Raw genomic sequence first — 27,505 nt, 5'->3', positions numbered from 1 at the left:
GAAACCTTCCATCGCCAACAAATCCGCAATCGCCACCGCCCCACGAAACCCAAACCCATCGACAAACAGAGACCCATTACCCAATACCCCACCTACGCCACTACCCAAGGAAAGACACTTCATTATGCCGGCTTCAGCGTCGTCTGTTTCCTCGCACCGATCCGCTACCTCTCATGCATCTGCCTCCGACCACGACCTGACGAGCCAGCCAATGCTTGGCCATGATGGGCCCTCCCCCCCGGGATATACCGTCTTCCGACGACCATCCCTTCACTCAGTTGTCCAAGATAGGCAACGGGCCTACTGGGAAGCAGTCATCTGCGATCCCCAGTATGCACTTCGACTCGACAACTATCTCAACCGCACCAACGACGACATTACCATGAACCTCATCCAGGCCTTCAGGGCCACTAACGCCCTCACCGGCAATATCGCCAGGATTGATCTGGCTAGGGAAACCTCCCTATCCGCCGTCTCAACCAGATATAACCAAGGCAAGATCAAACGAGCCTTACTAAATCTGTTTGAGCTCAGGAACTTCCATGCCGCTGTCATGGCCGTCGAGGAGGAGCAGGCATTTAATCCCCCTCCAGACTCGCTTGCAGTCGTCGAGCATGCTGCCTATGACAGAGCTCCGACTCCCTTCCTTCCCCAACTACCCTGCTCCGAATCACCAGAGCACATCCCCAATGTCACCCAGTTGACCAACCCTGAGATCGACCGTCTCTACGAGGAATACGAACACGAGCACTATGCTCCACGTAACCCCTCCCCTACCCTTGATGTCAACACCATCTCTATCACCATCCCAGAGTTGGATGAGTGCCCTCCCGAACCACCTGTTCTCAACCCCGACGATTGGGTACTCACTGAGGTGGTCCCACACCTCTCTATTGGTTCTCCAGAACCTCTTCCCACTCCGCAACGCCGAAATCACCGTGCTTGTGCACGATCCATCCTGTCCCTAGGACTACCCCTCTCCCATGTGCACCGCCCGCGCACCCAGAACTTCACTAGGCACTATCCTCGCGAGGAAGCCCAGGAAGATGCCATCAACGATGCGTGTCGTGATGCCACCGAGACCACCCAGGTCTACCGCAGCAATGTTGTCTGCCACCAGTGCCGTGTCTTTGGACACAAACAGAAACACTGCGCGCAATACTTCTGCTGCATTTGTGGGCAATTTGCCCCAAAACATCTCACTCCCTTCTGCCCTCGACTCGATGGCAGAAAGATCCTTCGCCATGGAACCTCTTCTGACCGGTTCTACAGGGACATGTGCCAGCTTGAAGCCGCGTATGACCAGGACGCTGCTCGCCTCGAGCAAGAACGCGATGTAGAAACAACAATACAATGAGGAACAAGGATGCTCCTAACTGTATCTATAAAATGTTGTGAGGTCGCGCGTTACCTAGTCTGCTATTCTTGAGGAGACAAGTGCGTTCGACCCTAGGGGAAGCGAGTGCTGTGAAGATCTAGAGGTACGCGCTTCAGCGAAGCGTGAGAAAGCGCAAGTGCGCGCAAGGTACGAAGGCGCGGGAACGCGCGCGCGTATTAGCGCGAAGCGCGGGAAAGCGCGCGCGCGTAAGCGGAAATAAAAGAGACTAAGCTTAAGTGATGATATAAAGCAATATAAGAAAAGATAGATGCAAAGTGTAGACCAATAGACTTCTACTATGTACTGCTAAGTAAATAGTGGGTGATAACTAGTAAGTGAAAAGTAGGAAAAGTAGGTCAAGTGTAGTATGTACTGCTGGCGCTTATATAGCGCGCCTAAGCGCGGTCATGCGGAGCCGAAGCGCTACCGAGTAGGTATGTAAGGATATATATGAGTGAGAACTATGATAAAAATAAAGGTGGAACTATGCTAATAAAGGAAATGGAAATATACGTACTAGGAAGCTTGGTGGACAGTGGATGGATGCATCTGAATGGCTGGCGCTATAGGGCGCGCAAGCGCAGGAACGCGCGCGCGCGTATACATCGCGAAGCGCGGGAATGGTGCGCGCATGGCGCGCGTTGCGTGGGAAAGCTGCGCGTCATATAGAGATAGCTGTGGGTAGCGCACAGAATGACGCTGCGAGTTTGTGCTGTATACTTCCTAGTGAAACCTGCCATATCACACCATGAGACACACGAGTCTCTACAGCGAAGAGAACGCAATCAAAGCCGCCTCCTGGCTCGAAGACCTTGACTTCGACCCCGAGTGGTATAACAACCAGGACGACTATGTTCCCCTGGACGACGATTAAGAGTTCGTGGAACTCTACCTTGAAACAGGGGTAATGTTACAAGTAACATCGGCTACATGGCCCCCCTATCATTTTTCCCCTTCGTCCTCGCCCTCGTATGCCTCCGGCTTGTACTTCTCTACCGACTATCCGTTGACTGGATCCTCGGGACTGTTCCCGTCCCTCATCCCCCTCCTATCGCACCAACGTGCGCACGTGCCTTCGGGCTATGACTCATTCTGACTCGTGCCACCAATGTGGCTTTCCTTATCTTGTCTTATCTTTCCTCTGACTCATGCGTGCTGCACATTGTATCATTTACCGTTGGCTCATTCCAACGTTTCTCGGTCTCATTCCGCATTCGACCTCACATCACTAATCAGGCTCTGCTACCAGCGTACCTATACCCTTTCCATTTCCCCTTTGCCCTTACCTACAGTACGGTAGCCTTGCCCTTAACCCTTTCCACTTAGTATAAGTAGTCGGTCACTCTGTACTAGATTCCCTAACTTGAATCTACTCAATCTTCCCTTGAACACACTTCCCTCTGAAGCCCCCTCAGCTTCAGTCTCTAGTATCTTTTCTTAGGTGCTCATCGCACCTAAGTCTACCTCGATCGACTACTCATCGTTCGGACAAGACTGTCCTTACTTTGAGAATGTCAGTGACTTTGAAGACATCCATCTTAGAAGTCACGTGACACGCGTGTCTCTGATATCTGCCGACTCGTCGTCGCCAGTCTCAGTCGCTACACCGGACCCTTCCGGTTACGTCACGAACGTTAGCGGACGACGCCCCTCTTAGGGCTCCGCACAACAGATCTATTTGAGTGCATAACACTCACGAAGCCGTCGCACGCCACATGAGCCAGCCAAGATCCGGCTGCAGTACCTGGATTGAAGAAGTTATCTGCCTGAAAATGATTATTCAGCCCTCAGAAGATGATCCCATCAATGTCGACCAGGAATCCTTCGTTCATGACGATTACTGCTCGGCTTCTTATGATGACACTAACATTCAGGCCACTGGGGGACTATTTGAAGAAGAACATGTCCCAGCCTCCCGTAATGAATTTCTCGATCTCTTCCCGGGCTCAGCAGAAGTGTATGAAGGAGGATATACATTTCTTGGTCTATTTGATGCGGATGAAAATAGTGCGCATCGTGTGCATAATCCCTACTACCCATTTAGTGGACGGAAAGAGTGGGAGGTTGCATCTTGGCTACTGCATTCAGGCCTGAGCATGGGTAAAATTGATTTGTTTTTATCGCTAGAGATGGTTAGTAGTGCTCTGGCTCATCTCCCTCTGTGATAGTCTGACTTGATATGCTTAGATCAAGGCCCTCTCCTTGTCATTCCACTCTGCTAAGGAGTTACGAGGTCGGGCAGAGCAGCTGCCAAGTGGACCGCGATGGTTGTCTAGGGTGATCAAAACAGCACATCCCACGAAATCTCCTGTGGTTCTGTACTGGCGGGATCCTCTAGAATGCATCGCCAGCATTATGAATGACCCTTCTTTTCACAATCAATTCAATTTCATGCCTCAAAAGGTGTACTCTACCGCAGAGCAAACCTGTTGCATCTACTCAGAATGGATGACAGGTGATGACGCATGGAATATGCAGGTATGTTGAATAATTTGTTTTGACTTCCACTCACTCATCTTATTGCAGTCAGCGCTGCCTGATGGTGCTACTCTCCTCGGAATTATGTTGTCCTCTGATAAGACCACCATTTCAGCTCTGACTGGCGATAGAGTCGCGCACCCTCTCATAATCAGTCTAGCAAACATATTTATGAATACTCACGCCAAAATCTCATCCGACTCCTTCCTCCTTACTGCTCTACTGCCAGTGCCTAAATTCATTCACAAGAAGAAACACATGCGGGGTGTACTGGAGGACCACCTCATACACCAGTGCTTAGACATTGTTCTTGAACTGCTCAAGAGGGCCGCTCGTGTTGGAGTCATGATGTCGGATCCCGTGGGTAATAGCCGGCACTGCTATACAGGACTTGCAAGTTATATTGCTGACACCCCAGAAGCAATGATGTTATGTGCTGTTGGGGGTAAGACATCGCCATTGACCATGGCAATGTTCAAGCAGTTTGGGGACACTTTTTGACATGAACCCTGAACAAAGTCCACTACTCTCGCATAACTCAAAGTTGTCTATACGCGGGCTGACCCCCTTGATCTTGAAGCATTTTTCCGTGAAGCGCAGAAATTTTGGATTGAATGGAGTTGCTGAGCCCTTTTGGCGTGATTGGATTCTGGCCGAATCATCCCATGTCTTCACTCCTGAACTCCTGCACCATGTACACCAGCAGTTTTGGGATCACAATGCAAAATGGCTCATCAATGCTCTTGGGGAATCTGAGATTGATTTTCGCTTTTCCGTCCTACCTTGCATCACTGGGTTACGACATTTCCATGGAGGTATTTCGAAGTTAAAACAAGTCACTGGCTGGTGTCAATGCGACATCCAATGCTATATCATTGCAGTCTGTGCTGATGCTGCACCTCAAGGCGTCCTTACTGCTGTACGTGCTCTCATGGACTTCCGGTATCTTGTGCAAGCTAGCCGAATCGATGATGATGGCCTTGAGTGTATTTCTGCTGCACTAACTGAATTTCATGCCCACAAAGACACCATCATCACTGCTGGTCTTCATCGTGGGGAGGGTAAAAAGGTCATCACCAACTGGCATATCCCCAAACTCAAATTCATGCAGAGCATTGTCCCAAGCATCCGCAATACTGATGTCCCCATGCAATGGACTGCAGACGCAACAGAACACGCTCATATCACTGTCATTAAAGTTCCAGCTTGGTCAAGCAACAATAATAATTATGACCTGCAAATCTGCCATCATCTTGATCGTGAGGAGAAGTGCTGTCGCTTTGACCTTGCCACAAGTCTACTCGATCACGACAAGCTACGATCAACAACTGTGGTTGAAGTTGACGAGGGATATGAGGGTGACAAGGGTGATGCCGATGAAGATATACCAGCAGACCTCTTATCCACTGTTGCTTTCCCTGGTCGCTCACGGCCAATCATGAATTATTTCATGGTTGCAAACAGTTTATGCCACAAGGATGTTGGCACTGTTGTAGAAACAACAATCCAGATGGTGGTATTCTGAACTATGTGTTGGGTCTGCTTGCCTAAGCTGCTATGCTTGTAGTGACAAGTGCGTTCGACCCTAAAGGGGAAGCAAGTGCAGCAGAGATCTAAGGATTGGTGCAAAGGGGTGCCGTTCGTCGGCCGACGTAGAGCGCGGGAAAGCGCCAGAGGCGCGAGCGCGAGAACGAAGCGCTTAGGGTGGCTGATGTGTGGGAAGGTAGCACTTGAGCGGCGCGAAGCACAGGAAAAGCACAAGGTGGGTTTACAAGCAGAGGTTCGTAATAGACATTAAGGATGTTCTTATTGCCAATAGATACTGACTATGGCATGTGACGGATGAGCTTTTATGCTGATAGTGAGGTGCAGGGAGCTTCTATATGATTCAATGATGTAAAATATGAACTACAGGCGCTTATATATGTCTAAAAATGCGCCCCTGAAGCGGAGCCGAAGCGAGTAGGTAAGGTATGTAATAAGGGTCCATGACATGAGAATTGAGCAATCATTAAAATAGAATATGGTCTGATATGGAGAAAATGATATGAACACATACCAGTGAGGTTAGTTTGGACAATGGATGGACGTGCAACGTAGGGCGCTTCGAGCGCGGGAAAGCGCGCCTAATGCGCGCGCGAGAATGCTGCACTTGGGGCGGCCAATGCATGGGAAGGTAGCACTCACTTGGCACTTGGCACGGGAGAGTTTCGCTTCGCATAGGGAATGATTGGAAAGGTATTGGCACAAGTTGTGCATCAGACTGTACTCTGAGACAGGTTGCATATATAGCCTCTGCAAGGCCACAGAGATATCAGTCTCTACACCGTCCCTCGACCATTACGCATGTTCACTGTTGGACGGACAGCATTCCATCTTGCTTACAGTCCATCAATCAGAAGTATCGCTGTTGATGAGGCAGCTGTAAAATTTGGTCTTCTGGACTTACAACCTGCCATCGCTGATTTTCTCTACTGCCATGGTATTCATGGGCAACATTATGTCCATCCAGTAGGTGGGGGGCGAAGGGCTGGACCTGACGTACAACTTCCATTCGACAACTTGCAAGTGTGGTTCAAACTGCACTTGCAAGACACAGACTTTCACGATTCCAGCACTATCCAACCTGCACAAACGCTCAATTGCACACCCCCTTGTGATGCATGGCCTGGGGTTGCTTTGATACTGTTCTCATTAACACCTGTGCTGGTTTCTCGTGGCCTGCCAGTGGGTTTCAAGGTATGCTCACATGTAATCCATGAGTCTTTTTTCCCCTTAGGTTATAGTGTGGTTCAAATCAGGCTCATTATGAGGCTTCTCACAGGGAATGCATTGCAAGACTGCTTCCTCACTTACGTTCATCGCTTTGATTCTGTCACACTGTTGGGATCTGATGGTCGTGACCCGACTACACAGCTACATGTCTTCAAGAGGGCTAAGAGGTCGAACGGAACTTGCCTTTGCAATGTAATCTTACTGTCCCAGGTCAAGTCTCCTATAAACCTTATACCTCGGTTTGGTAGCATTGCAGATAACCGTCTCACTACTTCTAACTGCATGGAACACTGCTTGGAGTTTTGGCTCAACAAATACTGGAACAAACAATCCTTTTTCTCCTTATCTACATAATTATTTATCAAATTGGGACAAGTTTTCATAAAATTAGTCTTTGTTAGTTACGTCCATCATCATGGTCATAGTAGCATGAACTGTCACACCCATGATAAAACTGGGGTCGTTTCCTGTCGCGCCCCATTTGCATAACGTTACAACTATAAATAAGCTCACCAGCAAAGAGCTCGATCATCTGGTCACTCATGAAGATCCAAAAGGAATTGGGCTCGGTCATTATCTGCCACTGATCCTCAAATCATTCGCTCAGCTAGATAATGTTCCCCTCGCAAGTGAGCTGAAGATTAAGTTGGGAAAGCTGCAGTGTAGCAGAGCAGCGAAGGTTCACTTTCAAAACTTCAGAGATGATGACATGGTGCCCTTGTATGATGTCAATTTGAAATGTTGGAATTGGGACTTCCCTTCATCAGGGCTCACTCCAGCAGTACGTGTGCAGATTTTCACAGATAGTAAGATACTGATCAAACCATGTTGGTAGGGAGCCCAGGAGACAAATGAGTTTTCCTTTGGTCTTTATCTCAATGTTGTCTCAGAGGCCTTATCAATCGCAAATCCCAACCTCAAACTTACTCAAGCATCGCACATTTGGTACTCAGAATTTGCAACCCATGCAGTTCCAACTCAAGATATCCAACGGAAGTCTGACCTAGTCCTATCCGACCATGTCGTCCAGCTGGGCTGGAACAATTTCATGGTATGTGCTGAACTCACATTCAGCGCTTACCAGCCTGCTGCATGTGTTGGCAGTTCCATGGACACCAAAGCTTACCTGTTGTTTCGTGGACAGCCATGGCGCTGTTTTGTACTGCTATTGTCCTTTTGCAATCAATACCGTGACCTTTGCGTCCATCTGTACGACCATTCTGGGGGGCTGGTGTCCCCTGTGTTCAACATTGACAAAAATCCAGATATGTGTTTGAAAGTACTCGCTGGGATCGTGTTTGGAGGTCCCCAGTGTCTTGGTTACAATAGTACTGTCGTATTTTATGTTACCCCTTCCAAACCTGCCAGCACTTCCCGTCGCACTGCCGCGCCACGCCAGGCCATCATACATGATGTTTCCAAAGACACCAGCTTGCTTGCACCTGGTATTGCTGAAGAAAGTCACCCATCCAGTAGCTCAAATGATTCTTTCGCTGCCAGTGGAGGCACTGATTCATCCAGAGAAGTGACGCATTATGATTTTCCCACCGCCACGTCACATGAGGGCACTCTGGTGGAATTTTTGAAGATGGCCCATCTCCTCTTTACGCCACGTTTGCCTCTACTACAGAGGTACTTCAGCCAGAAATTGTTCCGGAGCCAAACGAGGACATCCCAACAGCGCTCTTCCCCCCCCCTCTGTTACAAGTAACATCAGCTACATGGCCCCCCTATCATTTTTCCCCTTCGTCCTCGCCCTCGTATGCCTCCGGCTCGCACTTCTCTACCGACTATCCGTTGACCGGATCCTCGGGACCGTTCCCGTCCCTCATCCCCCTCCTATCGCACCAACGTGCGCACGTGCCTTCGGGCTATGACTCGTTCTGACTCGTGCCACCAATGTGGCTTTCCTTATCTTGTCTTATCTTTCCTTTGACTCGTGCATGATGCACATTGTATCATTTACCGTTGGCTCGTTCCAACGTTTCTCGGTCTCATTCCGCATTCGACCTTACATCACTAATCAGGCTCTGCCACCATCGTACCTATACCCTTTCCGTTCCCCTTTGCCCTTACCTACAGTACGGTAGCCTTGCCCTTAACCCTTTCCACTTAGTATAAGTAGTCGGTCACTCTGTACTAGATTCCCTAACTTGAATCTACTCAATCTTCCCTCGAACATACTTCCCTCTGAAGCCCCCTCAGCTTCAGTCTCTAGTATCTTTTCTTAGGTGCTCATCGCGCCTAAGTCTACCTCGATCGACCACCTCATCGTTCGGACAAGACTGTCCTTACTTTGAGAACGTCAGTGACTTTGAAGACATCTGTCTTAGAAGTCACGTGACACGCGCGTCTCTGATATCTGCCGACTCGACGTCGCCAGTCTCAGTCGCTACACCGGACCCTTCCGGTTACGTCACGAACGTTAGCGGACGACGCCCCTCTTAGGGCTCCGCATAACAGAACTATTTGAGTGCGTAACAAAAGATTCAAGTTTCCCCTTTTTGCGCCCTGCCATCCGCACGGCCATTAACCGACAGACACCACGACTACCTGGACCCCGAAGTACCCTTGGGAACGCGATCCCAACACTCCGGACTCCGAAGAAGAAGAATCGGAAGAAGACCATACGTCCTCCGACGAGTTTCCCGACGAACAACCGTACGGTAACCTCAACTCGAACCCTGGAACAAGAATGTCCGGAGGCCCCACCCCACAACCGACAGTGGTCGTATCCAGGCCTGAACTAAAGGCTGGAGTACCACAGAACTATGGAGGAAGCATCGATGATGCCGAGCGCTGGATGTACTCGGTGGAGACATACTTCCTCATCAACCCGACGATCTACAGCTCCGACCAAACCAAGGTCGCTGTTGCACTCCAGTATATGAACGATGGAGACGCCCGCGTCTGGGCTGACACCTTCTACCGAGCAGCCTTCGACAAAACTCCCGTCGACTTCGGTAGCTGGAAGGACTTCAGGAAGGCTTTCACCGAATCCTTCCACCCGGTCGACCGGATGACTGAGGCTCTAACCAAGCTTCATGGTTTGACCCAAACTGGCGACGTGATGCCCTACATCGCGACGTTCAAAACCCTGTCGTCCACTGCTAGTCTCAAGCAGGACGTCGCCCTCATCCACTTCTTCGAACGAGGGTTGAAACCAGGACTTCGAACCGCCATCTACACGAAGGAGGTCGTCCCCAACACCATCGATAAATGGTACACTGCCGCGACACAGTTGGAAGCCAACTACAAGCGATCAAGAGCAGTTGTGTCCAACAACAGATCGGTACGCCCTTCCGGGCACCGGCACGTCCCCAAGCCTCAGGTCCGCCAACGCGATCCTGATGCTATGGACGTTGATCGTTCCCTCACGCCTGAGGAACGACAGAAGTGCTTCGATAAAGGCCTTTGCTTCAAATGCAAGGAGAAGGGCCATCGAGCAAACGACTCCCGGTTCCACCCGAAGGTGCGCCGAGGAGACAAGAACGACGAAGAAGACAAAGGCAAGAAGCCAAGCAAGTCTGGTGTCCGCCAGCTTGACGAGTCTTCTGACGAGGAAGACATGGAAGTCAACCTTGTCAAAAGAAAGGATTTTTAAAGAGAGGGCTTGTCGAACGGTCAATTCCCTCTATCTGCGCATTGTATACTAAAGCTGTTGGTAAATCCAACGAGTTTCGTGTCCCGGTGACACTTTTCTCTTCTTGCAGTGCCAAAACCGTTCAGTCGACCGCCATCATCGACTCAGGGGCAGGTGGGACCTTCATTAGCTATGACTTCGTCAAGCGAAATGGGATCCGGACCCACCTACTCAAGAAACCCTTCCGGATCACCACAGTAGACGGAAGCCCGTCCTCGGCAGGACAGGTAACCCAATACTGCATGCTATTCATTCGTCTCGATCGGAGACTTATGTATGGAAAGTTCAACGTAACGAAACTTTCCAAGCATGATGATCTACTCTTTGGAAAACCTTGGCTTAGTGCCATGATGCCCAATATCGACTGGAAGGCCAACACGATCTCCCTGCCCGCGACCAATAGGTCAAAGGAGGTGGAGAGGGAACTCAACGCCTCCCGGCGAGAAAGCAAGGCCAAGCCATATCTCTTTCGTGGAGAAAAGGCTGTCCTAGAAGAACTCGACGACGAGGACTTTTCGCCCCTCAAGCGACTCCCCAAAGGCACTCAACATTGCCTCGAGGAAATCAAGAAACGCAAGAAGCGTAACAAGAAGAAGACGGCGCCAATCATCGTGCCCTTCGAAAACACCGACTTCAATACCATGGACGATGTCTGGGTCGGACAGGCCCATCTCGCGGATAAAGTTGAGGAGATCTCCACTTATCCCCTCACTGACGATGAAGTTCTAGTGGAATATGCTTCGGACGGAACATCCGTCCGGATCATCGAGAACATCTCTTTCGACACTCCGCTCACCAAGGACGGGACCTCGAAGAAAGAAATCCGGAAGGCTCTCCATCGACGAGCAAAACCTCTCCGGAACCTCTGGATCCTCGCTTCTCAGCAGGACTACACTGAAGACCTCCAACAAAGCTCAAGAATTTGCTATGGAGGATGCGCAGGAGAAGAAGAAGAAATCATTTGAAGAACTGGTACCTTCCTATCTTCATGATTTTGCTGACATCTTTGCAAAGGACGGTCTGAACAAACTTCCCCCCTCACGGCCGGGAGTAGACCACAAAATCGAAACGAAGGAAGGCTTCATTCCGAAGTCTTCTCGAGCCTACCCGCTCTCACCGAAGGAAACCGATGCTGTCAAAGCATTTTTGGACGAACACATCGCCAAAGATTTCATCCAACCCTCGAAGTCTCCTCAAGCTGCTGGATTCTTCTTTGTCGGCAAGAAGGACGGATCTCTCCGCCCCTGCCAGGACTACCGATACATCAACGAATGGACGATCAAGAACGCGTACCCACTCCCTTTGATACCACCCTTGCTTGCGAAACTCAACAAGGCGCAATGGTTCACAAAGGTCGACGTACGATCAGGATATAACAATATCCTCATTCATCCCGACGACAGGTGGAAAGCCGCGTTCTCCACCTCATACGGGCTCTTCGAGCCCAAGGTAATGTTTTTTGGATTGTGCAATTCACCCGCCACCTTCCAAGCTTACATGAACCAGACATTTTTAGAAGAACTGAACGAAGGATGGTTAATCGTCTATATGGACGACATCCTGATCTTTTCAGATAACCTGGACGAACACCGGCAGAGGACCCGCCGAGTGTTGGAGAAACTCCGCAAAGAGTCTCTCTTCCTCAAACCCGAGAAATGTACTTTCGACTCTCAAGAAGTCGAGTACCTCGGTATGATCATTCGACCCGGACAGGTCGCTATGGACACTGCCAAGCTGAAAGGCATCAGCGAATGGCAACAACCCTCTTCAGTCAAGGACGTGCGGTCCTTCCTCGGATTCTGCAACTTCTACCGTCATTTCATTCCCCACTACTCCGACATCGCACGCCCTCTCCTAGACCTAACCAAGAAGGAGATCCCCTTCTCTTGGTCCGACTCCACCGAAGCTTCATTCCAGCATCTGAAGAAGCTTTTCACCACCGAACCGGTTCTGCGGAACCCCGACTCCTCGCGACAGTTTGCACTTGCAACTGACGCCTCGCTCTTCGCGACCGGAGCAGTCTTGCTCCAAACGGATAGCAATGGGGATTACCACCCCTGCGGCTATCTCTCCCAGTCCCTCAACGCGGCCGAACGGAACTACGAGATCTACGACCGAGAACTCCTTGCCATCATCCGAGCCCTCCAGGCTTGGAGGCACTTCCTCGAAGGAAACCCTCACCCGGTCATTGTCTTCACGGATCACAAGAACCTGATCTATTTCCGCTCCGCGCAACGACTCACCCGACGACAGGCCCGGTGGCACCTCACGCTCACCAACTTTGATCTGGAACTTCACCATGTTCCTGGAACAAAGCTCGCTGCACCGGATGCCTTATCCCGCCGTCCGGACCATGCTATAGCTGGTCAGGATAACGAGGATCGTATCCTCCTCCCCGACACCCTGTTCACTCGTCTAATCGACGCTGAACTCGCAGACGAGTTTCAACGACTCTCCGACGACCCCTCCGACCAGACTGTGAAAACAGCCTTGGACGCCCTCTCCGGGGTGTGCGCACCCCCCATGAAGTCTGCACTTTCCGATTGGAGGTTCACCGATGGTGTTCTCTTCTATAAAGATCGTGCTTACGTTCCCCCCGACCTCCGGCATCGCGTGTTGTCTCTACATCACGATCACCCAACCGCCGGGCACCCCGGACGTTCTGGTACCGAATGGAACGTCAAGAAATCCTACTGGTGGCCCGGAATGGGCTCCTTCATTAGGAAATACGTCGATGGCTGCGCCATGTGCCAGCAAATGAAGGTTAACACCCACCCCACGACACCTCCCCTCACCCCGATACCCTCCTCGGCCCTTCGCTCAGGTTTCGGTTGATTTAATCACCGACCTCCCCGAGAGCGCCGGCTATGATTCTGTCATGGTCGTGGTAGACCATGGGCTTATGAAGGGGGTAATTCTCTGCCCTTGCAGAAAAACCATCACAGCGGAAGGAGTAGCTGAACTTTTCTTCAAGAAAGTGTTCATGCGCTTCAGACTCTATGACAAGATCATCTCGGACCGAGGCCCCCAATTCGCCTCGAAGCTAGCAAAGGAGCTAGGACGACTTCTCGACTACCAAGTTGCACTTTCCACTGCCTACCACCCTCAGACAGATGGCCAGACCGAACGGCTCAACCAAGAGCTCGAAACCTACCTCCGGATCTACTGCCGGACGACCCCCTCCGAATGGGCAAAGCACTTGCCTATGGCCGAATTCGTTCACAACTCCCGACGACACTCTGCCAGAAATGCCTCTCCCTTCTATCTCATGATGGGCTACGAACCACGAGGCATCCCCCATCTCTTCCCCGACTCTACCCTACCGACCGCCGAAGACCGAGTCAAATCACTCGCCAAGATCCGCGAAGAAGCCCTTGCATGCCACAGCCTCGCGCAGCAACGCATGGCTGATCGTTCCTATGGCCAGCGTTACAAGCCATGGAACGTTGGTGATAAGGTATGGCTATCCGCCACGAACCTGATCACCGGATTCCCTTCTAGGAAACTCGCCCCAAAACGATATGGACCCTTCCCAATCCAGAAGGTCCTCTCCCCCATCACGTTCCAGCTCAAGCTGCCTGCCAGCTGGCGTATCCACCCCACATTCCATGCCTCAGAACTTTCCTCCTATCAGGAGACAGACGTGCATGGACCGAATTTCACTGAACCTCCTCCTGATCTTATCGATGGAGAGGAACACTACGAAGTGGAAGCTATCCTCCAACACAAGGGTACCGGATCGCGTCGCCGGTACCTCGTGTCTTGGGTTGGCTATCCTGCCTCCGAACGAACGTGGCTCCCCGAAACAGAATTGAAGTCCGCAGCGGAGCTCCTGAAGGCGTATAAGAAGCGACTCAAGATCGCTTCAATCGCCATCTCATGTTGATCAACAACCGCCACCGCAACTTTTCCTACCGCCCTCACTACACTAGGGCTGACCCCACCAGCGAACCCATCCACACCGATACCAAAGCCTTCCATCGCCAACGAATCCGCAATCGCCACCGCCCCAAGAAATCCACACCCGTCGACAAACAGAGACCCACTACCCAATACCCCACCTACGCCACTACCCAAGGAAAGACGCTCCACTATGTCGGCCTCAGCGTCGTCTGTTTCCTCGCACCGATCCGCTATCTCTCATGCGTCTGCCTCCGACCCCGACCTGACGAACCAGCCAACGCATGGCCATGATAGGCCTTCCTACACCGTCTTCCGACGACCATCCCTTCGCTCAGTTGTCCAAGACAGGCAACGGGCCTACTGGGAAGCAGTCATCTGCGATCCCCAGTATGCAATCCGACTCGACAACTATCTCAACCGCACCAACGACGATATAACCATGAACCTCGTCCAGGCCTTCAGGGCCACCGATGCCCTCACCGGCAATATCGCCAGGATCGACCTGGCTAGGGAAACTTCCCTATCCACCGTCTCGACCAGATATAACCAAGGCAAGATCAAACGAGCCTTGCTAAATCTGTTTGAACTTAGAAACTTCCATGCCGCCGTCATGGCCGTCGAGGAGGAGCGGGCATTTAATCCCCCTCCCGACCCGCTTGCAGTCGTTGAGCGTGCTGTCTATGACAGAGCTCCGACCCCCTTCCTTCCCCAACTACCCCGCTCTGAATCACCAGAGCAGATCCCCAACATCACCCAGTTGACCAACCCCGAGATCGACCGTCTCTATAACGAATACGAACGCGAGCTCTACGCTCCACGTAACCCCTCCCCCATCCTCGATGCCGACACCATCTCTATCATCATCCCAGAGCTGGATGAATGCCCTCCCGCATCACCCGTTCTCAACCCCGACGATTGGGTACCCACCGAGACGGTCCCACACCTCTCTATTGGTTCTCCGGAACCCCTTCCCACTCCGCAACGCCGAAACCACCGTGCTCGTGCACGATCCATACTGTCCCTAGGACTACCCCTCTCCCATGCGCATCGACCGCGCACCCAGAACTTCACTAGGCACTATCCTCGCGAGGAAGCCCAGGAGGACGCCATCAACGACGCGCGTCGTGATGCCACCGAGACCACCCAGGTCTACCGCAGCAACGTTGTCTGCCGCCAGTGCCGTGTCTACGGACACAAACAGAAACACTGCGCACAATACTTCTGCCGCATTTGTGGGCAATTTGCCCCAAAACATCTCACTCCTTTCTGCCCTCGACTTGACAGCAGGAAGATCCTTCGTCGTGGAACCTCTTCCGACCGGTTCTACAGGGACATGCAGCAGCTTGAAGCTGCGTATGACCAGGACGCTGCTCGCCTTGAGCAAGAACGCGAAGAGAATGCAATCGAAGCCGCCTCCTGGCTCGAAGACCTCGACTTCGACCCCGCATGGTATAACAACCAGGACGACTACGTTCCTCTGGACGACGATTAAAGAGTTCGTGGAACTCTACCTTGAAACGGGGGTAATGTTACAAGTAACATCAGCTACATGGCCCCCCTATCATTTTTCCCCTTCGTCCTCGCCCTCGTATGCCTCCGGCTCGCACTTCTCTACCGACTATCCGTTGACCGGATCCTCGGGACCGTTCCCGTCCCTCATCCCCCTCCTATCGCACCAACGTGCGCACGTGCCTTCGGGCTATGACTCGTTCTGACTCGTGCCACCAATGTGGCTTTCCTTATCTTGTCTTATCTTTCCTTTGACTCGTGCATGATGCACATTGTATCATTTACCGTTGGCTCGTTCCAACGTTTCTCGGTCTCATTCCGCATTCGACCTTACATCACTAATCAGGCTCTGCCACCATCGTACCTATACCCTTTCCGTTTCCCCTTTGCCCTTACCTACAGTACGGTAGCCTTGCCCTTAACCCTTTCCACTTAGTATAAGTAGTCGGTCACTCTGTACTAGATTCCCTAACTTGAATCTACTCAATCTTCCCTCGAACATACTTCCCTCTGAAGCCCCCTCAGCTTCAGTCTCTAGTATCTTTTCTTAGGTGCTCATCGCGCCTAAGTCTACCTCGATCGACCACCTCATCGTTCGGACAAGACTGTCCTTACTTTGAGAACGTCAGTGACTTTGAAGACATCTGTCTTAGAAGTCACGTGACACGCGCGTCTCTGATATCTGCCGACTCGACGTCGCCAGTCTCAGTCGCTACACCGGACCCTTCCGGTTACGTCACGAACGTTAGCGGACGACGCCCCTCTTAGGGCTCCGCATAACAGAACTATTTGAGTGCGTAACACCCTCCCCCCTCCAACAAGGACCCCATCGGTAAAATTCACGTCAAGGAGAAGTTCTACAATATACTCCGCATCTTGTTCTACAGTCGAGGTCTTAAGGGCAGGGGAACTGTCTGTTATTTGGTCGAGTTGGGGGGTGAGGAATTTATTATCAAAGATCATTGGGTGCAAGGACAGGATGACACGGACATCCTGAATGAGGTGGAAATGCTGAAGTGGATGCAAGGTGTCTCTGGCATCCCTCACCTTGAAGACTATTGGATTGTTGAGAGGGAGAAGGGAGTTCCAGATTCAACAGGTGACTTTCGCTTCAAGCATATCCAGAGCACATCCCACGCATTTTGCGCCCATGTTCGCCTTGTTCTCAAACCATGTGCCTGTCCATTACATCAGTTCTGAACTAAGAAAGAGCTGCTGACAGCCTTACGCGATATCATTTGCAGTAAGTATTCCTTGAATGCTCGAGCCAATCCCTTACTGATTGTTTCCCCCCTCCAACACAGTCATACATGCAGCATCTGATCATGGTGTTGTGCATCGTGATTGCAGCCTTTACAACGCAATGATCAAAGATGTCCCTGGAGGCATACAGGGTTGTTTGATCGATTTGGAGTTCGCAATCAATGTCTCTGATACTGAATGCAACAATAATACCCATAGCATCCTTACCAGGGGCGGTATGGGCACAGTTCCATTCATGTCTCGCAAACTCCTTAGTCAATTGGTCCAAGCTGATCTCGCCCATTTGACTCAGCCCATCGTCAGTCCAACCTTCTCCAATCCGCCACAGTCTCGTAAGACATCATCTATCGGTGCTCCTCCCCAACCGCTTGCAACAATAGTGCAAAACCACTCCGATGATCTTGAATCCATTCTATGGGTATTCCTCTGGGTTCTCCTCAATTATTCGGGCCCTCTCGGGATGGAGCGAAATCAAGCTGGGTTGATGACGGAAGGCTGGAATGACCCAAACACCATGCTGTGTGTCAGGTCCAAGTATGTCCTTTACCACTCAGGGAAGGCAGCATTCCTTTGTCAAATTGACCCCTACTTCGCGGACCTTACCCAGCTCGCAGATGATTGGTTGGAACTGATGAGGCACAATGATGAGCATCCGGTAGCCTTCGATGCAGTGCTAGAGCTCCTGGACTCTTTTCTGTCCAATTACAAGACAGAGGAGTTCTCTCCAGAGTGGTATTTCATGTCACAAGAGTTGAAGATTCCTCTGGGGGGAAATACTGACACCATGAGGCGCAAGAGAGTTATCTCAGAGTCCGAGGGGACTTATTTTACACAGAAGCGGGCGAAGGCTGTTGTTTAATACAATTCCCTCAAACTACTATCGCGATTCTAATCTCACATTACTCTAGCATGTATTTCTTGGAATGTAGAACAGAGTACTAGTAAATGTACTTCTACCACGAACTTTTCTATGACTCATTTTTGCATCTTCAAGTTGTGCCAATGCGTTCACTGAGTTCAACTCTTTTTTTCTTCTATCACGTGACATGAGCAGTATACTCGCGGATTCTCACATTCAACTGACATTCATGATTGCGTGCTACTACTAGTATGCATCAGGTTTGCTCTGTTCTTTGGTGAAGGATGGATCTACGGTGAAGGAGATGTCGGATGAGATCAGATGGCACAACTGCTATTACATGTGCACCTGGAGGTGTGTTACTCAATTTGTCTACCTTGCACTGATTTGTTACTTTTATATTGACTCGGCAGGGCAACCGTACAGTATCAGATGGCAGCACCTGCTGCAATATTACATTGGATACTTCAATGTCCGCCATAGAATCTGGACATGAAGACTTAAATATGAGTAAGTTCGGATGGTAAATTCACGTGTTCTAGCTTTTGTCTTATTCCCTGCAATGATGCCCAGCCCTAGGAAGTCCAAGACTAGTGTTGCCGCCGGTGTGAGTTGGAATCGAGTTAACATCGACTCGACTCGGAAATTTATGCAACTCATGGCAACTGCCCCATGCGGTGTAAACATCGAGTTGCACTGCGAGTTGGTGATTGACATATCGAGAAGACTTTCCCATAAGCTTCCCTGGTATCTTATCAATGTTACTGTAAGTCTCTATAATCTTGCCGACTGTAGCTCGAGTATTTCATGCAATCTTGAGCACTTCTCCAGTGCTTTATACCTTGTCAATATGTCTGCCCTACTTACTTCGTCGGTCCATAAAAAATCAAAAAATTTCTACTTTTTTACACATGAGTTTTGTACTACCATGTACATGCCCATAAGTCTCGCACTCATTGTTTTCACACATGGTGCTAATCATGATTAGGATGCGGAACGAGTATATCCACTCTCATACAAAGTCGCCCTCAACATCTTACCCATACAGGCTTCCTCTGTGCCGTGCGAGCGAGCCTTCTCATCAAGTGTTCACGATATTGTAGCCATGATGAGTCATGACTGTAGAAATATATAATTCTGTTTCTGCCAAATATAACTATTTATGCGCCAATAAATTTGACTTGCTAGACCAGAAAGAGATAGATCTGAGCCCGTTGATTGGTGGACTTAATTCCCGAACAACATCCAAACTCGCTAGTTGCACTGGTGTGTAACTCAATACAACTCGAATCGTTTACTTGTTTGAGTTCGCTAGCACCGCATCACACCGCGTCGACTTGCGGCAACACTATCCAAGACTAGTAAGAGAAAGGCTCAAGATCCTGACACTGGCCTTCCAACTGGACAATCCAAGAAAACTCCACGGGGTGCTTTGGATGAACTTGGTGGCCCTCAACATTCTGAATGTTCGAACGCAGGGACGGGCGGACGAAACTCACAGCTAGAAAAACTTGACGCAGTCCTTGAACGACCATCGCGTAAACGGCCCTCAAAAGGCTCAACGACCTTTGGTGCTGATGTTTCAAAGAACCCACAAGCTCCTGATTCTCGCAAAGGTAAAGGCTGCAAGTCTAGAAAGGTAAGTCGTCACAATCAGACACTAATTGATGCTTAATTCCATTTCTTAGGTCGCTGCTCCCCCACCATATGCTCCGGCAGATCTGAATCTTGTTGATGCATCTCAAGTAAGTTGTGTCCACCTTTATATTCATTTATTTTATCTACTAAGGCATCCAACACGCAACAGGATGTGCCCCAAACGACAATTGTACCACCGGGTACCGAGCCTAACTTGCAGGCCCTGAATAACCCCTACATGGCTGCCATGATTGGTACTGCAGCTGCACGCCCCCCCACTAACAGCTCAGTGCCATCGCTTATCCCACACGCACCCTTAGAGCTGAACTCGCAGGTCCTGCATAACCCCTACATGGCTGCCATGAATGGTACTGCAGCTGCACGCCCCCCTACTAACAGCTCAGTGCCATCACTTATCCTGAGTGCACCCTTAGAGCCAAGGTTTTCAAATGCCATCAAGTATTATCAGCCTGCCACTTCCCCCCAAATGCCAGAGCATGTTATAGACCCGGCACTGCGGATTCAACCATCATCACTTGGTGTAGGTGGGCACTTTCAGCCAAGTGTTCTGAATGTCACCCAGTACAATATTCAGCCTATGTTTCAAGGCACTGCGCTCCTGAGGCTCCCAGAGGGTCCTACAGGCCCAGCACTACAGCCTCAGAACCAACCCCCTCCAATAAGCGATGAATCAGATCTTGATGAAAGTGATGAGAATGATGAGAGTTCAACGGATGAAGATACTGAAGAAGGGGTCAAAGATGCTGGTGAAGATGATATTGTTGGATGGGGAGCAGTTCGTGGACGCCACACAACTTATCCAGGTTGCGCCCTTCACATTTTATGTATGTCACTGATTCTTATTATATGTACAGGATTTTTGCAGGAACAACCACCTCAGCCACTTTCACATCCACGTCCTTTGACACCCGACTTTGACTTTCAGTACTCATGTGATGAAGATGAAGATGGTGCAGTGGCTAGTCTCGCCTCAGTGCAGTTGCAGCCACATGTTCAGAACTTATGTCAAGACAATGCAGCTGCTAATCTCATGCTAACACAACCGAAGGTAGATGATGTACTCAAGAAACACCAGAAAAAGAATGGACGGCGTCGTCTCCCTGACCCTGAGGCTCTTGAAATACTATGCCGGAAAACTGAAACTGATGTTCAACAAGAAGCTCCGACATCGCGATCCATAGCAAAGCCCACTCAACTCGGGTGGTACGGAACTGGCTGGAAAGGCTTCCTGGAGGACGCGAAGGCAGAATGTCGCGCAGTCCATGCATTGGAAAACCCATTTCCATCTCTGACCCATGACTTAACATGTTCGATAACGGAAGTCCTCTTATTGGTCAAGCTTGCATGGGAGCAAGCTGAGAAGCAGGTAGAAACTGGTAAGTCTTCACATGTTCCTGAGTTCTGTGGTCTCAATCAGCGTAGGTGTGTGGCCTGCACAGAAATCCAACATGGCAAGGCTGGTAAGTATTTCTCCGTCATTACAAGCATGCTCACACCATATAATCACAGCTCTATGACGATCTCGCAACTTGGCGGTCCGAATTGAAGAAGGTTGTGATTTCCCTTGCCCCGAGCATATTGGATCTTGTTTCCCCTGCTGAGGTACCTGCCCTGGAATGGCCAGCATGAATCTCACATGAAGCATCAAGGCAGCACAAAGATTCTCTGTTCCTACGAGGTGGATTCGATGCCAATGTTTTTATTTTTATTTCCCTGTTTCACCCCTCACTGTGCTGATGTACAATTTGAACAGGGAAAGACTAACAACTTCGCAAGTCCTGCGCTTCGAGAAGCTGTTGTGTTATTTTATTATACCGGACCTTACAGAATTGCTCAGCGAAGGCCAGAAATATTTCGCACACAGCTGCCTTTGTCGTGCTTGGCTCTCGTCGCCACTGCGGTATTATTTACTCAAGTTAAATATCAAGGTTACTGACTCAATATTTGCAGTATGACTGTGGTCTCCTTGGCTTCAAAAAGAACGGTACCGGCAAGGTCTTTCCAAAATTCACCACAAAGGAGTACAAAACCGAATACAAGGAGATGCTGGAGATGATGGGCGTCGTTTTGGAGGATGCGTATCATGGCCCGAAACTGGTAAAGCAGCTCCAGGAGTGGGCGGCATACGGCTGGTGAGTATTTTTATATCCATTTTCTATGACACTGATCGTATTTATCCAACGGCAGGTTGGAAAGCCTCAAGGTTGACTCTCGTGGCGGCTTGGAGATGAAGCGCACTCACTTGAAGGTGGTACTTGATTAGTTTTGTCGTGTTTTTCTCGTTGTCGCTCGGATACTATTACTACTGCATGTTGGCCAGCTGGGCCGTGTTCGTTTACAGTATCATTTCTGTCAGCACAATATGATCAGATTTATTTGGAACTCCTTGTAACGGTGTGAGTGTGTACTACTGCTACTCTATGGGACTGGGAAGCACTGGGGGAAGGTAATTTACAAACATTCAGCAACTGCCAGTGTCCGAGTTGTGGAAGGCCATATAGCTAGAATGATACATCCAAACTGGACTATAGCTCTAAAACTGTGATACATCATTCAGTCTAATTATCCATGATCCAAATAGATGTATCCCTTGGTGGATCCCAAATGCTAGCATACACAGCCGCATTTTTCGCACTTTTGAAACTCAGCTCCAGGATATATTCCATGTGTGGTAATTCATAAAACATACCCATTTTGGTGGCCTGCAGCCTCCTACATTATTCCCACACTCCGCATTTTTTGTATTTTTAGCTATACTGTGCCTACATCAGTTAAAAATAGATTGCTTCTCATATTAGGGCCTCCCCACATTATCCCCACACCGCATTTTTAGCCACCTACTGTGGGAATTTCCCCACTACTCCAAAAACATCACTCATTTTGGGAATCTCCACAATATCAATTATTCCCACACCCTCCCCACCTCACTGCAGCTTCACCACCACACCACAATAGGTCCCTGTGCATATATAAGTAGTAGTTTAGTATATATATGTATAATATAATATAATATAATAGACTGCTTTTTTGTTTGTTTATGTGACTGCTCCTCCTCTAGAGGCAATTCAACATAGGGTAGGGTATAGAATACTTTCGCATTTTTGCCCCTTTGGTGGGGAAGTGTTCTATGACATTCAGAACATGTTTATGAGCATATATGAGTAGATTCCCATCTTTATTTCACCCCCTGAAGTGTCCTACATCAATAGATATAGCACATATGCAAGAAAACACAGAATATGTTCCCATTCAATTATTTCTAGGTGAACAGACTTGTAAAAATAATTCCCAGCATCTTTTCAACAATAGGAACAATGTATCAGGAGCACAGGACCATAGGACAATATCCTGCTGCATGGTGTAGCCTCTCTCTCCTGGTGGTTTACCCCCTGTGAAAAATTTTCCTGTAGGACCGGACCTCAATTGAGGTAGGGGGTCTATTCCTATGTATATTTGGAGTAGATTTATCATATAGCTGGCCCAGGACACACATAGGATCTTGCTATAGAAACAAAAACATGAAAAATCACACTTTTGACATTTTTGACATTTTTCAGTATCTTACTCTTGCATAGATGATCTAGCCTGTTCATGTATCATTAGAATAGCATATATACTTGCTTTTTATGACAAGGATCAGCCCTACATAGGGCGCAAATTTGAGATCTAATGTAAAGAGGGTATTTCTACTGATAAGGAGCCCATATTGTCAAAACATCGAAATTTAATAATCAGATACCTGGAGTAGATTCAGAATACATTCACTATCATATACCTAAATTTACAAAACAATCCAACGATAATGGAGTGTTGAGGAAGTGAAATAGATAAGAAATTGAGTGTGGGAAAGTTCAAAGACCCAAAACATCGAAAATGGTCAGTTGGGCAGTGGTAGGACTTTAATGCTGGGTCAACTCAGATATACACCACATCCCTTCCACCACCCTCCAACCCCAGGGCAGTATGTAGTATAGGTTCCTTTATTAGTCTACCATGTATTCCCAAATTTGCGCCCTATGTAGGGCTGATCCTTGTCATAAAAAGCAAGTATATATGCTATTCTAATGATACATGAACAGGCTAGATCATCTATGCAAGAGTAAGATACTGAAAAATGTCAAAAATGTCAAAAGTGTGATTTTTCATGTTTTTGTTTCTATAGCAAGATCCTATGTGTGTCCTGGGCCAGCTATATGATAAATCTACTCCAAATATACATAGGAATAGACCCCCTACCTCAATTGAGGTCCGGTCCTACAGGAAAATTTTTCACAGGGGGTAAACCACCAGGAGAGAGAGGCTACACCATGCAGCAGGATATTGTCCTATGGTCCTGTGCTCCTGATACATTGTTCCTATTGTTGAAAAGATGCTGGGAATTATTTTTACAAGTCTGTTCACCTAGAAATAATTGAATGGGAACATATTCTGTGTTTTCTTGCATATGTGCTATATCTATTGATGTAGGACACTTCAGGGGGTGAAATAAAGATGGGAATCTACTCATATATGCTCATAAACATGTTCTGAATGTCATAGAACACTTCCCCACCAAAGGGGCAAAAATGCGAAAGTATTCTATACCCTACCCTATGTTGAATTGCCTCTAGAGGAGGAGCAGTCACATAAACAAACAAAAAAGCAGTCTATTATATTATATTATATTATACATATATATACTAAACTACTACTTATATATGCACAGGGACCTATTGTGGTGTGGTGGTGAAGCTGCAGTGAGGTGGGGAGGGTGTGGGAATAATTGATATTGTGGAGATTCCCAAAATGAGTGATGTTTTTGGAGTAGTGGGGAAATTCCCACAGTAGGTGGCTAAAAATGCGGTGTGGGGATAATGTGGGGAGGCCCTAATATGAGAAGCAATCTATTTTTAACTGATGTAGGCACAGTATAGCTAAAAATACAAAAAATGTGGAGTGTGGGAATAATGTATGGTGCGCGTCACTTAGCCACCACTACTTTTGAACAACGTTCTCACCCCCTCGAAAAAAAATCAGATTTTTATTTCCTCTTGTAAAAATGATCCTTTCGATGAGTAGAGTAAAGCTACAAGAGGAATTATTGATTGAATCAAATCTGAGCGAGTTTTTTTTTAAAAAAAGGGATGATTTGGCCACCTAAAGTACTATGACTCCCCATCAATCAAAAATGCGAGCCAATGTCTCCGGAATACGTCTGTGAGACTTGTACTTTGTAGAGCTGAATTGCTTAACCTGAAACTGGGCATCCTTTGTGCTCAGACCCGTCCGATATGCCTCCATCCAGCGGTGCATGCGATGTTCCCACAGTCGAATGGTACTGAGCTGCACAGACTGCATTGCTAAGGGCATGTTCTTCTTCAGGGTCTCGAAAGTGCCGTCGCAGTTGTCTCGGAGATATTTTTTGACCTTCCCCCAGAAATATTCGATGAAATTGAGTTCGCAGTGGAACTTTGGGAGGAAGCTGTAGCGCTACATGTTTCAAACTAATATCGAAGCATCCGTTGGAGTTGCACGCGTAGGGTTAGGGTTGAAATTTTTCCTCAGACCGATTTGGCCACTGTTCAAAGGTAGTGGTGGCTAAGTGACGCGCACCATAGGAGGCTGCAGGCCACCAAAATGGGTATGTTTTATGAATTACCACACATGGAATATATCCTGGAGCTGAGTTTCAAAAGTGCGACAAATGCGGCTGTGTATGCTAGCATTTGGGATCCACCAAGGGATACATCTATTTGGATCATGGATAATTCAGCTAATGGATGTATACTAGTTTTAGGGCTATAGCCCAAAGTGATATATCCATCCACCAAGATGAGGTGGTTGTGGACATGCAGGACATTCTGTGATGTCTGTGAGCAATTGTACAGTACTGTCTAAATCACTTTTGGAAATCTGCTGTCTGTCACAAGGGGACCAGGCTGTAGGCCTGGCACGCTGTGTGGGCTTGTACAGCTCTGTACAGAGCGTGTGAGTTTACTGATGAGGGCAGAATTGAGCTGTTGCAAAGTGGCTCAAAAGCCAGTAATGTCATGGCATTGTCACAACCCAATAACAAATTAACGCTGGGCAGAGACTAGGACTCAAACAACAGAATAATCACAAAGAGAAGATAGGCAGCAGGTACGTCTTGGTATTGCTCACTTGGAGATACAAGAGGTTTGAACTAAAGAACTACTGACTACGATGAGCTACCTATATACACATATTGAAACTGAGATCAAAACTGAGTATGAACTAACTAACCAATCAGAATAATTAAAGGTATCGTATGATTCTATATATAACTATGATGTCATAACATGTGCTGCAGCCGCAGTAAGACTCTGGAACATTCCAAGAGTGTCGCGAGGCATGACGTCAACATCTTCGGCATTGTCCGATAGATGATGTGACTCTGGTAATTCTACAATAGACGCAATAATAGGAACTTCTTCAACAGTAAACACATTCTTAGAAACAGGCGCTGTGACTGGGCGCTTAAAGGACTTAGAATTTAGGAACTGAATAATGGTTTGTATTTGGAACTCGTGACATTACCCCCTCTCTAGGATGAGCATCATCGCGAATGAAACTAGGATGAATAAACTTCTTGCGCCATTCCAAAAACTCTTGGGTTTTGAACACTGATTTGTTAATTTTGCGGGGATTCAATGCCTTCAGATTTTGCCGGTGAAATTCTTGAACTTTCAACCAGTGCATTCTCAAGGTTTTCCCCAGGTTCCCATGTCGCTTCTTCTATCGGATATCCTTCCCACTCTACTAGGTATTGGAGTTTTGATCTGTGCAGTCTCGAGTCTAGGACTTTTCGTACTATCCATTCGGAATCACCTTCTGATAAGATCTCTGGCGGCGGACGATGATGTGGAAGTCTTTGGACTAAGGTCGAGGGGGAATGTGGAGTGAGTAATTCTACGTGGAATACCGGATGAATCTAATATTTTGCTGGAAGGTTCAGGCGGTAATTTATATCACCCGTCTTCTCTAGCACTTCAAACGGACCAAGTCGTCGATCGGAGAGTTTCTTATTTGGTCTTTTCTGATGGATATTTTTGGCATTGAGCCAGACCAGATCTCCTTTCTTGAATTGTGGTGCGTCTTTTACTCCTCTATCGTAGAATCTCTTCATCCGCTCATTCGCCATTCGCAGCATACTTTCTGCGTCTTCCTTTGCCTCTTTCATTACATCCACTCGTTCATCAGCTGCAGGTACTTTAGAATTGGAAATTGGTGAAAAAGTAAACTCTGGATCGTATCCGTAGAGTACTTTGAATGGACTATGACCCGTTACAGTGACAGAGTTATTGTGAGCGAATTCTGCTATTGGAAGCCAGTCTACCCAATCATTTTGGCGGTAAGACGTGAACATTCTCAGATATTGCTCTACTTCTTGATTGATTCTCTCTGTTTGTCCGTCTGTCTGAGGATGATAAGCCGTTGACATGTTCCATTTTATGCCTAGGCGTTTCGACACTTGTCCCATAAATTTGGAGACAAATTGTGTTCCTCTGTCCGATATCACCTGTTTCAGAGTTCCATGGTGTTTCCATATGTTATCTAAGAAAAGTTTCGCGATTCCTCGAGCGTCAACTTCCTTTTTCGTAGGCATGATGTGCGTTTGTTTTGTGTATCGATCAACGACAACAAAAATAGAATTGAACCCTTCGCTTTTAGGCAAATCTACTATCAAATCACAAGTGATTGATTGCCAAGGTCCCGCTGGTATTTCATTTGGTTTAAGCGGACCATGTGGTTGCGTTGGGTGAATCTTTGTTGCTCTGCATCTATCACAGCCATCTACATAATCGTGGACATACTTCGTCATTGAAGGCCACCAATAATTTCTGGAAATCAGTTCCAAGGTTTTGGCTCGTCCAGGATGTCCAGCCGGTGGAGAGTCATGAAACAACTCCAATATTTCTTGGCGGATCTCTTTATTGTTTGGAACGTAAACCAGTCCTCGGAATAACACCAATCCATCCTCCACATTCCACTCTTCAACTCCTCTATGCAATTGTACCGGTGCTGCTTTTAGCGTTTG

General features: G+C 48.4%; 4 protein-coding genes across 4 annotated transcripts; all 4 read left to right on the top strand.

Moving 5' to 3' along the window:
* Positions 1-3,150: 3,150 nt before the first annotated feature.
* F5891DRAFT_1190468 (uncharacterized protein) lies at positions 3,151-5,381 on the top strand (the record flags this gene model as incomplete). The annotated part of the gene is made up of 4 exons (XM_041367307.1): positions 3,151-3,510; positions 3,566-3,856; positions 3,905-4,284; positions 4,340-5,381. The coding sequence occupies 4 exons, from the start codon at positions 3,151-3,153 to the stop codon at positions 5,379-5,381; spliced, it is 2,073 nt and encodes a 690-aa protein (XP_041224268.1).
* A 1,792-nt stretch (positions 5,382-7,173) lies between these two features.
* On the top strand, positions 7,174-7,825 carry F5891DRAFT_981604 (uncharacterized protein; the record flags this gene model as incomplete). The annotated part of the gene is made up of 4 exons (XM_041377133.1): positions 7,174-7,200; positions 7,239-7,412; positions 7,467-7,682; positions 7,736-7,825. 4 exons carry the CDS (start codon positions 7,174-7,176, stop codon positions 7,823-7,825), a joined length of 507 nt encoding a protein of 168 aa, XP_041224267.1.
* A 7,901-nt stretch (positions 7,826-15,726) lies between these two features.
* F5891DRAFT_1190464 (uncharacterized protein) lies at positions 15,727-17,808 on the top strand (the record flags this gene model as incomplete). The annotated part of the gene is made up of 4 exons (XM_041367306.1): positions 15,727-15,857; positions 16,574-16,838; positions 16,893-16,929; positions 16,991-17,808. 4 exons carry the CDS (start codon positions 15,727-15,729, stop codon positions 17,806-17,808), a joined length of 1,251 nt encoding a protein of 416 aa, XP_041224266.1.
* A 658-nt stretch (positions 17,809-18,466) lies between these two features.
* F5891DRAFT_1190463 (uncharacterized protein) lies at positions 18,467-21,730 on the top strand (the record flags this gene model as incomplete). Its single annotated transcript, XM_041367305.1, has 11 exons — positions 18,467-18,574; positions 19,124-19,447; positions 19,497-19,553; positions 19,598-20,270; positions 20,322-20,843; positions 20,890-20,927; positions 20,977-21,069; positions 21,121-21,162; positions 21,221-21,367; positions 21,418-21,599; positions 21,655-21,730. 11 exons carry the CDS (start codon positions 18,467-18,469, stop codon positions 21,728-21,730), a joined length of 2,262 nt encoding a protein of 753 aa, XP_041224265.1.
* Between the last annotated feature and the right edge of the window lie 5,775 nt (positions 21,731-27,505).

This window comes from Suillus fuscotomentosus (genome assembly GCF_016647785.1).
Source record: "Suillus fuscotomentosus strain FC203 chromosome Unknown F5891scaffold_37, whole genome shotgun sequence".
In the NCBI taxonomy this organism is placed as follows: Eukaryota; Fungi; Basidiomycota; class Agaricomycetes; order Boletales; family Suillaceae; genus Suillus; species Suillus fuscotomentosus.
The sequence above is the reverse complement of the archived record's forward strand: the minus strand, read 5'-3'. Positions and strand labels throughout refer to the sequence as shown.